Below are 12,069 nucleotides of genomic sequence, written 5' to 3'. Positions count from 1 at the left end.
CATGAGAAAGAAATCCACAGGTCGTCTTGTCATCTTCCACCCTTCCAAACCAGCCTATCGACAGAAGGCATGAGCTTTAAAGGAGAAGTTCATTTTACATAGTGGGGAGAGTTGGTCATTCCCTTCCATTCTATAACATTTCTCCAATATGTAATCAAATCCAGTACTAACATCCAGCGACAAATTTCTTAAGAACTTGTTGAAGAAAAATGTAAATGAATATTCTTTAGGATTTCTTCTTTTTTAAAAAGCTTTAAGTTTACATAAGAGATCTCTCAAAAGCATCTTCTTTCTACTTAGAGAAAACTTTTCTGAGTAAGGTTCTTGCTGCAATGTCTACTCTCTCAACCTCAATCCAGGCCCTTTTCAGCACTCTGGACAAATAGTCTCTCTCCGCTGACGCCAGTCTACTAAGCCCTCAGTCTCCAGGGTCAGCTTTCCTGGGTAGCTCCCAATATCAAAGTATATTCCACTAGTGACTGAAACCCATGACTATATTAATCATCTGTGCCTCATACTTTGCTTCCTTATTTTAAAACTTCAATTTTCACTGTAGTGTCAACTCTTTAGGAAGAAAATTCTCAGGCCAGGTCTTCAAGTCTTGGAACATTTTCTCTTTACCACGGTAATATTGGCAAAGGCATTTATATATCTATAATGACAATAAATTGGAATTATTCCAGCATCTGATGTTATTCTTCACATAAAAATTATCTCTGGGAATACAGTTATTTCCCCCCAGGTTCTGTTCTCAGGGACTGATGATGAAAATATGTCTTAGTCTCCACATTCTCCAAATTCTTTGAAGAAATACATCTGAAAGAAGATAGTGCCTCTATATTAAAATTATCATTTTTTAAGACTTTCTAAAATTTTAGGCATATTTATATAAATTATCTCGTTTAATTTAAAAACAACTTTTTGGAGATATGAAAGTATACAGCAAGAGGGTCCCTTAGGCTCAACCTGATGATGACAATATATGTTTGGAGTTGGCAAATTATCAGGAATCTCTTTTCATGCATTTGGTTTCTAGAGATCAATTGATGATGTTTCCTAAAGAAGGAGAAATACGTGGACAAGAAATCACAGGGACATTGAAAAGATAAGGATAAAGTAAGAAATAAAGACACACAAAGAAAAGTGTTTCTGCCTTTATAAAGAGAACGATTAAATAAATGATAAATGAGCCATTTTCTTCAGCACTTTGTGACACAGGTAGTATGAGAAAGAGCTTCAGGTCTCTTATTAAAAACCTCTTGTGTTGAAAAACAGGGGCATTCACCCCATTTTTGCATAGAGCACACTGAATCCAGCTCAAAGCCTTCACAGTTTGGGATGCTGTGATGGCAAATATAGCACAACAGTAATAGGAGCTGGCAGATGCTCACTAGACTAGGCAAATATCCATAGAGAGACTGTGCCAACTTGCTTGAGAACACCTGAGGTAAACCCTGGGGTTTCTAGAAATACTTTCCTTGGAAGAGAGATAGTGCTCACAGCAGCAGAGAAAGACAATTATCAAGCATCTTACAGTAATAATACACTGTTGGAATTAATAAACCCAAGAGTTTTTAGATTTTAAAAAATAATATTCAAATAGACTATTATCTTGCTAAAAGTTCACAGCAAGTTGTTAGCAGAACTAAACTCTAAAGTAGGTTTGCATAACTCCAAGAACAAGGCTCCATAGCTATACCAAAGCTGTGTACAAATATATTCAGACATATACAAGTGCCGTTCAAACAAATTTTCATTATCTCCACAGTAATACTGTCAATAACACTTACAAGCAAAAACAGATATCCTAATACAACAAGTAATTATTTTTTAATTAAAAAATTTTATACAGGCCACTCTGTCATATACTGCACTAGACTATGGTTTTCTTAGTAACACATTAGCCACAATTTTATCCCCAAGAAGTTTGTATTTTAGCAGTTAAAAATGTGAAAAAAGTAAAATTATACAGTGAGGATATACCTGAATTAAATATATGTTGGGCATTGGGGAGCACATAAAACAGAAAGAGTGTTGTTAGACAAGAAACCTAACATTGGCTCCTCAGTATAAGGATATTGGTGAGAGAGAAGAGATTTCTAGGCAGAGATTATCAAAAGGTCTGAAGATAAAGAGAAGAATATTGTTTTGGGGAAATGTCTAGCAGTTTACTCCGCTTTGAGCTTAGAATTTCAGGACAGCAGTAATAGCTACTGAAGAAATTATGCAATACAAAATTTAGAAAAGGCTAGATGGGGCCAGATCATAAATGGCTTAATATATCGTAAGTATATGCTATTAATAAATGGAGAGTCACTGAAGATTTTTGAACAAGGATGTGAAATGGACAAAAACATATACATGGAGTAAATCTTCTTATGCATTAAATGAAAATTGCAGTAATTTGCCATGCTTATATATTTTTCTTAATCTTTTTATTTTGCAGTTCAGAAATACAGTACACTCCCATTTTAATGCAAATAAGCAGTATACAAATATTTTAATAAAATGCAGCTCAAGTTACAGAGAGGCTAATGAAATTGAAGTTCCAAAAACCCTCTTTTGACAGCTGCAATTTGGTACCAGCTGGTGGCAGCAATCTGCTCCCGCCTAAATGTCAATGAGGATGATACTGGGTGCTCTGCATGGCTGAAATTTTTACAACACTGGCAGCAATCCCAGGAATCTCCCAATAATTTAGCACTATTTTTATCAACTCAATCCCAGAATATTGAGGCAGCAGATTGGTCCTGAAAATATAGAGAATCACTTCTACCTTACCACTTCCTAAGTTGGGGATGCTTGTCCTCTTAACTTTTCCCTCCCTTCCTGAGAGGAAAGGGGAGGAAGAGAAAGAAGGAAGTTTGCCCATCCCGTTTATAAATACATTTGCATTATTAGAGGACATATCATGACATCTGACTGTAGGGGCTCCTACTGTACTACCACATAATATTGTCACTTTGGCTTTAATAGAAATACTAGAAAGTGAGGTCAGTGAAATTATTAGAAAATATTAAAAAATTGTTAACTGTGAAACCAGTGTTTTTGGCTAGGTAATTAGTGGTTTACTTTTCAATATATAAAACAAAAGAGATGGTCATCACCCAGTGTAACTAACAGCTTAAAGCCCATGGTTAATATTTTTTACGCTGTTGTAATACTCTTACCACGGCATTCATATGCATGCATGAACAAAAACAATAAGTCACCACAAATATGCCTGACTCCTTTCTATTACACTGGTTTCCCAGAATTTTGGGATAAATCTGTTTTGCATTATGGCTCCTTTTAATCTATCTTGATGATGAAGAGAAAGTCTCAAGACTCCTAAAAAGCTTTAATAAAAAAATTGTTTCCCTACATAGCAGAATTGTTGCAAAAACATTAAAATATACAAGCTTTTGATTTCTAAGGGGCATTTCAACCAAAGGCGGAAACTAAGAAAGACTAAATAAAGCCAGAACCTAAAATAATTTTGGTGGTCTATTAAAATTCACTTATTTAGTCATTAAGGCAATGCTACACCCTCACTTTTTACCCCTAGAAGTCAGTTCTTTCATATCCAAGACCTCAAACCAAGTGACTGTGTGTCTTCAATTACAAGCAAAACAAATGCAGTGTTTTCCTATTTCACATACTCACAACTGTTTCTGCAACAATCAACAACAATGATACAATAGGAAATGAATGAGGATAGGTGAAATAATTAAATACATAATGCCAGTGCCTATTAGTTTAACTCACATAAACACAAAATTTTAAATATCAACATTTCAAAATAGGATTCGGCAGAGTAATTTTTTATATTATAAAATTAAAGCTATAGCTGGAGAAGTTACGTAGCCTGATTGCCACTCAATAACGTACAACTTCACTAGAAACATTTTCACCTTCTAATTTAGTTTGTCTGTGAAGCTGAAGCTAAAAGGGACTCTTCAAATGTTTTATTTACTGGCCAGTATCTAGACATCTGTACTCTGCCTGCAAAGTAACAAGCTGGTGCTAATAAGCCATACATAAAGATCCTACTTATTAAAATACAAATTAGACACCCCTTATGTTTATACATGTGTAAGTACAATTAATACGGCAAGCTTCGTTGGAAACAAAATTGCTTTAGTTAACCAACCATTGCAATGCAATCAAATGAGATTTCAAATGCAATTGGAAAAGATCTGTTTGGTAGAAATAGCAATTATTTCATGCAGAACAATTAGCTTTCCAAGCTCTTTTTTGCTTCTCCCACCTGCCCTTAATAGAATAATTTGTCCATCATAAATGACATGAAATGTCACCTTTAACACCCGTAAGTTGTGGGGAGATCTGGAAGGCAGCTGGTAGACATAGCTTATTTACAAATATTAGTTTGAACTTGTAAATGCATGACCACATAAATCTTAATCCATTTAGAGTGTACATTCTTTGTTCCCTCAATGGTATATTCAGTTGGGAATTGAATGGAGCTGAGGGAGAGTGTGAATTGCATGAGCCCTTTGTTGTTGCCAGCATATTAGTGCTTTGCCTTTTGTTCTTGTTGTTCATGAGATTTCTCTACATTACACAGTAGGGAATGTTAATCAACATTTTGCCTAAGTAATATTAATGAAACTTGCCTACTTACACTTGAGGAAGAATCAGAATATTACATTTCTCTTTGAAATGTTAATGTACCTTTTAGGAAATTATGTCTGCCTTCTAAATCATCTTGGTGTTAAATTATTAAAGGGTGGCATTAAAGAAATATTGCACCAATGCACATTGTTAAATACCTTAAAAGATGAAAGAATTATAATTGAAATGATAAATCAAAGAATTATAAAAGAAGGAACCTTTCAAAGATGGTAGCATTTAACTTCAAATTAAACATTTTTAAATGTTTGCTTAAAATACTGAGAACATTTACAATTGTTTTGTGCGCTTTCACAAAATAAGAGATTTGATGTTAATGATTTCTAATTTCCAGTCATGAATTTGAACTGCATTCTGTTCTAGTCTTGAAGGATTTATTTAACCTTGCTGTATCTGTGTACTAAAGCACCATCCAGTTTATTAGGAACAAAAAAGGCTGAGGGGAGTGTCTTATTTTTGTACTTTTTTACTTATTTGAGTCTTAACATTAGATAATCTTCATTCACGTTCTAATCTCCAAGCACAAAAACTACCACTATCTAAACGTTCTATCACTCTATGGCATTTCAAAGGGAAGGGCTATCATAAAGACTATGTATGGCTGCCAAGGTAAGATATGGGAAATAGCAATTCTCAGTGTGCAAACTGTGACGGATGTGTGTCCTGCCACTATCATTCACAGTCCTTCAGGAAGGATGCTCAGGAAATCAGTTGACAAGTCTCTAAAGTGGTCTAACTTGTTTTCCCTTTAGCAGTCTCTTTTGGTGTCAATCAGTATGTTGTCAGCCCTAAATCAATTGTGAGGTAACCATGGGGAAATTAGGAACAGAATTTGTTCAAGAATTCTCCCACATGGTGACCACTATTTGCTAAGAACTCCTAATACTTACTGGGCAAACAATTCATTTTCTATTTGATCACAGAAGATTCAGTAATGGCTTTATCATTGTGGGACTGACTTGTCCTCTTGTACAATGTTCTTTAGCATAACTGCTACGTGGATATAAGCACTGAAATTGTAGATAACAGGGGTTACATTTCAAGATAATTTTTTGCACATTTTGACATCTCTAAGAATACAGTATACAATTGCTGATGCATCATAATGTAAGTAGTTTTTGTCGGGGGGGGGGCGGTAAGCGGGGAATGGGATCTCTCTCTGTTGCCAAGGCTGCAGTGGTGCAGGGGTGCAATCTTGGATCACTGCAACCTCCACAGCCTGCTTTTAAGCGATTCTCCTGCCTCAGCCTCCCAAGTAGTTGGAATTATAGGTGTACGGCACCACACCCAGCTGATTTTTGTATTTTTAGTAGAGACAGGGTTTCACCATGTTGACTAGGCTGGTTTTATATTTCTGGCCTCAAGTGATCCACCCACGTAGGCCTCCCAAAGTGCTGGGATTACAGGTGTGAGTCACCACACCTGGCTAATTGGCTTTTTCTTACAAATAAGCCAAATAAATAGAATGACTTTTACAATCAATAAAATATGGTAATAGTGAACTTAAGAGTTTTTGTGTTATATTTGTTTTGTGGTCACCCATTACCTCAATATAGAAAATAAAATCATTGCCAAGTGTTAGTGTTAATGAGCTCAATATTAAAGAGTTTACAATATATCTAGTAAAGGAAATATTATGTCTAGAAATCAATCAATAAATAAAACAACACCAGTGATATAGATATTACTAAAAACCCGCTTGCCAAGTTATTCTTTTCCACATTACAGCTTCTTAGAAAAGTGAAAAAGACATACAACTAATAAATGACTACTTAAAATACTACCAAATGACCTTAATGCAAAGAAAAAGGGTATTTTGAACAGCGAATATATAATCTATATATTTCAGAGGCTGATTTGGTGTGTCCTTTTTGAGTTCTCTGAATTACTGAAGATTCAAACCAAAACATCACCAAGGGTATTACATCCATGCTAGGTAGAAAACATGATCTGGTCGTACATTTGTTATAACTTTACACTGCCTTTACCATGCATGCTTTATGTTGTGGGAGATGATGGAAGAATAATTTACTTTTAGTGTTGTTAATCAAACATATTTATTTATCTAGATTTGTTTTGCTTTTTGCCTATTTGCAAAAACAAGAAAATTCATTTTTATCTATAAGCAACTAACTATATAGTAAGCCCCTTTATTCACTAGTTGCGCTTACCATTTGCTCAATGTTCTAGGAGCTTATGTTTTTAGCTTAATCATTGACTTTTTTCCTTAATAAGTCATGGATAGCAAACTCATCTTCATTAACCTATGTATGATAAAGACTGTAGACAAAGCCAATACCTACATAATATTAATACCAGTCAACTTAAGTAACATGATCAGTGTAGTAGAGAATCAAACAAACTGGCAGTTGTCAATATCATTTATTTTTCCTACATTTTACACTAATTTATGTATTTTAACATAAATTAGTTAAGATAGTAAAAATCTTTTCCACTAATTTATGTATTTTAACATAAATTAGTGAAAAAGATAGTAAAAATAAATAATATCACAAGTATCAAAAATGGTATAAGTGAATTAAATATAATTTATTTTCCTTTGATATTCAACATAATCATATAAACAAAAAGAAGTGCCAATTCCTAAACCTTAGTTAAGTGGCTACTGAAACACAACTGCATACCTTCAAATTTGAGACTTTTACTTTGCAAAGAGTACAATTAATCCATCATTCACACTCTAAACCTATTTTAAATATGGAAAGGTAGAGGGGAGTTTGTTACATCACCAAAATGAGTTGTCTGGAAGTTTTCTGTGATCAGAAATTATAAAGATTTTCTTTCACTACAACTGTAATCATTGAAATATGTAACAGAAGTACCTTCTAATTATTAAGGAAAGTTTTTTTTACTGTGCCTCTTGGCTATAAGAAGATAATAGATACACAGACCTTATCACAATGAGAATTTCTGTTATTTCTATAAACTAGTAACTCTTAGTCCACAAAACAAGTTTATTAAAAAAAGAAAAAAAAGTACATGCAACTGCTAATGTCAGCTGGCATTTCTCAAAGTAGGCCAGAGTTGAAGAGAGATTACTTCTAGCTAAAGTGAAGCTAATCAAATTTTAAGAAGTTTAATACATTCATTCTCACTTTCATCATGTTGCCCACCATCAAGGTGACTCTAATATGCATACTGCTTCTTACAAACTCAAAAGTAGTTAAAGGCAACATTTTCCAACTTGTATATTCATAATATCGACAAAGATTAATCAGATATTACAATGTAATGGTATGTTAATGTATTTTATAAATAGTGTACCTTTAGTTATGGGAGAACATTTCAAGGAATTTTTTTTGTAATATGGAACATAAGAAAGTACATTTTGGCCAACTTAATTGGCTCTGATTACCCAAAAGCAATTTCTTTCAAAAGCAACAAGTAGGGTTATTTTTCAATCCCATATCATCATAAGATTTCATCATTATGTTCATTTTAATATGAACATAATTATCCATACACAATTATGTCAAGCTACTGAAATGAAGTAGTTAAAAGGAGTTCTTACTGCAAAATCTTCCCTCCACTGGTGAGCTGCTTGGACTTTCTCTGCTTCCAATGCCAGGCGCTGAAAAATAAACAATAAATCTTAGAATTCAAATGACCACATAATATGGAAATGTTATATAAAATGCTTGAGCTTTCTCATCAATTATGAGGACATAAAAAGACGAACCTTATTTATGATTCATAAATTCTAAATCACTTAGTAATCTAACCTACTAAAGTTGATGTATTATATATATTTACTCTTTAGCAATACAAATAATATACAAATAATATAATTATTAAATACCATTGAGTTTGTTTCCTCTGCCATTATCAGCTGTAGTGTCCTCAGTGAGTGCTTTCTTTCAATGACTAATACTTCTGTTTTTAGAAAAAAACTTGAGTATATTAATTTTGGTAGAATAGTGTTTTTAGTAAATACCTTTATAGCATACATTTCTCTAACAAAATGATACTGAGCGATTAACATGCACTAAACAATATACTAGGTACCTTCTTAATCACATAATTGAGTTTTTACCAAAAGCTACAAAAGCTGAAATAACTTCCTCTTTGCTGAAGTACATCTGTAGTAGTTTTTCTGTGATAATCTTTGATAGAGGATTTGTGCATCTGAAAATTGCTTTATTTCACCTTCAGTCGTGTATGCTAAAGTAGTTAAGAATTCTAAGCCCACTTATTTTCCTATAGCATTTTTGAAATCCTATCCCATTAGGTTCAGTTGGAGATGACATTGCTAGTATCAGCCTGCTAATCACTTTTTATAGATAAACTGTTTTTTCCCTACTCCAGTAGCTTTTAGGGTTTTCTCTTTTTGTTTTTCAACTTCATTACGATGTTCTTCATGTGATAGGCTTTCATAAGACAGTAACATTTAATGGTAACGATCACAGAATAGGGAACCAGATAGCCTGGATTTGAATACCAGCCCTTCTAAATTACTAGCTGTGAAATCTTGGGAAAAGTTAAGCCTCATCTCCCATTCTCTCATTTGAATAATATGAAAGCCTGCCTCATGGCTTGTTGAAAGGAGTAAATCAATTATTATGTATAAAGTGCTTAGAACAGTGCCTGGCACACAGTAAACAATATATATGTCAGCTATCGAGTTCAAAGAGTAATGGTTTTGCTTTCTCCCTGGATCCCCTTGAGAAAATAGTGCAGTGTTGAATTTATTTGCGGCTTGCCTTATTATGCAGCCAGAAGATAGTGATAGAACTGAGCAAACAGAAAAGTAAATGTAACAGATGTATTAAACACACACATAAGGTATAGAAATTATCAGGTTAGGTTTAAAAAATTACAAATCTGAGTGGTTTATTGATTCACGATGTTAGCGATCTATGAACTATTCCTCAGAATAAGTTCTTCCTGTGGAGGTCTAGTCTGCACAGGATAATGTAAACATCCTTCTAGACCAGTTTTTATATTAACGTATTGGCTTCTATCCCTGTGATTTATTATAATCTATTCATTTTTCTAAGCCATTACATAGGTTTTATCAGTGACTCTATAATATTGCCTAGCGGGAGATCTCAATTTAAGAGTCCCTAAGCTAAATTTAAGTGGAAATCAACCATGGTGTACTAAAAGGACAATGCTTTTGGCTCTCACTACTAGGCAGAAATAAAGTATATAAAGAGCTAGTAAATGTCAGAAATTTTACCAGGTAGAGGAAACAAAAGAAGGCTACCTCTCCCTGCGAAAACAAAAACTAAACAGCAAAGCCAAAAGACAAGCATATACATTTCAGTAACACTGCATCGCAATACTTTTGGAAACTCAAATTCAAATTCAAATGAAGCGAAAAAATAAAATGGCTAAGGGAATGGAAATGGAAGCAGCTTCTTTACAGAAACACTTTAGTATAGGAAGATAAAGAGAGGACGGAATAAGAAAATGAGCATGAAGGCTTTTTCTTTCTTTGTATTGAGACAGGGTCTCTCTCACTCTCTCTCCCAAACTGGAGTACGGTGGTGTGACCATAGCTCACTGCAGCCCTGTAGCCTTGACCTCCTGTGCTCAAAAGCAATCACTCCACTTCAGCCTCCCAAGTAGCTGGGACTACAGGTGTGTGTCAAGAAGCCCAGATTTTTTTTTTCTTTTTTTAATAAATATGGGTTCTCAAACTCCTGGCCTCAAATGATCCTGCTATCTCAGCCTCCAAAAGTGCTGGTATTGCAAGTATGAGCCATCCTGCCTGGCCAAAGATGTGGTCTTGACAAAATTCACAACATAAACCTTCCCCTATTTTTAAAAAGCAGTATAATAATAACTAAACGCTTAGAAGTATGAGACAAAAAAAAAACACAACTTGATTTCTGGAACTTAAAATACTGCACAAAACACTAAACTTTTTTACATTAATATTAGAACTCTAAAATGTCTTTGTGTCTTAGAGAAGAATATTAAAATTTTTCTTCACAATACACAGAAGGAAGATGCTATTTCAGCAAACAAAACATAGTATGCACAGTTTCCAAGGTACCAGCTGTAACTCTACCAAGATCTTTCCTCCTTGGGAGTGCATGAGCAAGTGCAATTTGACTGATCTGTCCCAGAATCACATGGCTTATGACATAATATATAATCCATGTTTAATAAGTTAATCATCACAGTTAACTATTTCCAGAGAAACAGAATAACAATGGCAACAAACTATAATGCAATTCCCTAGGAGGAAAAGAGTCCAAATCAGATTTATAATATATGTATTTTGAACACTAAATTTATAAAGTAAATGCCATGGATTGCAAGAGTCTGAAAAAAAATTTAGAAACATAAAGGCATGAAGTTATGTATATCAAAGACATGTATTTGTAAAAGCTGGTCTGAAGCTTGAAAGTTGCTAAATTTCATATCCCCAGGTTTGAATTCTAGAAATACATAATCATGAAAAATCGACTACTCTTTACTTATTTGTTCATGAAGAAACTATTAAATACTTTTACCTAGGAAATTTCCTGGGAAAGCATATAATACTAAATTTTAGATACTTAGTCTGTCCTGGGACTAGAGTCAACAGTCACTGGATGGTGGTATTTCTTGCAGCAAACAACCAGCTGGTCATTACTTAAAGAAAACTGACATGTCTTCTAGATATTTTAAGCCTTTAATTAACTTCTTTCTGTTATGGTCATGTGACATTTCATTTTTAAAACTAATAAGCTACCATTAAATGCCACAGGTGAATTGTATTAAGTCTGATGAATGTCAGGTGCATTGCTCATGCCTGTAATCCCAACGTTTAGGAAGGTCAGGCAGGGAAATCTCTTTGGTGAGTCCAAAAGTTCAAGACCAGCCTGGGCAGCATAGTGAGATCCCATCTCTAAAAAATAACAAAATTAGCCTAGCAGGGTGGCACATGCCTATAATTCCAGCTACTCAGGGGGCTGAAGCAGGAGGGTCACTTGGGTCCAGGAGTCCAAGGTTACAGTGATCTATAATGGTACCACTGCACTCCAGTGCAAGACCCCCTGTAAAAAAAAAAAAAAAAATTAAAAAGAGACATAAAATATCCAATAAAATGTGAGTATCTGCTCAATAGAACATCCTTGTTTCCATAGTTGGCTAAATAAGTATATCCTGTAACAATAACTTACTTCAGAGAAAGAAAATATCGAATTTATGGCACAGTATAATATAGTATCAGACCTTAAAACCAGACTGAGCACCACACAGAAATAAACAACTTGGCTTACAATGAATCTATATGAGAAAAATTTGAAACTTAATTCTGCTAATATTAAGATATTCAGCAAGGTTCATTAAATGGCTTTATTGTAAATGGGATACCATGTGTATATATGAAAATATTTTAGATATCAAGTATTTATACAAAGTAGTAGATGTGTTAAGAATGCATGGATACATTGGTTTTAAATGTTTGAACATTTAAAATAA

General features: G+C 34.0%; 1 protein-coding gene across 11 annotated transcripts in view; it reads right to left on the bottom strand.

Annotated features, from left to right (window-relative positions):
• The window catches only part of CACNA2D1 (calcium voltage-gated channel auxiliary subunit alpha2delta 1), a 489,928-nt gene that overhangs the window by 212,350 nt on the left and 265,509 nt on the right, over positions 1–12,069 (bottom strand). For all 11 annotated transcript variants that reach the window (XM_017523103.2, XM_017523100.2, XM_017523102.2 and 8 more), the window contains exon 4: positions 8,165–8,224. In XM_017523103.2, the coding sequence (XP_017378592.1) occupies positions 8,165–8,224 (60 nt within the window). The remainder of the gene's footprint in view (positions 1–8,164; positions 8,225–12,069) is intronic.

This window comes from Cebus imitator, unplaced genomic scaffold (genome assembly GCF_001604975.1).
Source record: "Cebus imitator isolate Cc_AM_T3 unplaced genomic scaffold, Cebus_imitator-1.0 Scaffold26, whole genome shotgun sequence".
In the NCBI taxonomy this organism is placed as follows: Eukaryota; Metazoa; Chordata; class Mammalia; order Primates; family Cebidae; genus Cebus; species Cebus imitator.
The sequence above is the reverse complement of the archived record's forward strand: the minus strand, read 5'-3'. Positions and strand labels throughout refer to the sequence as shown.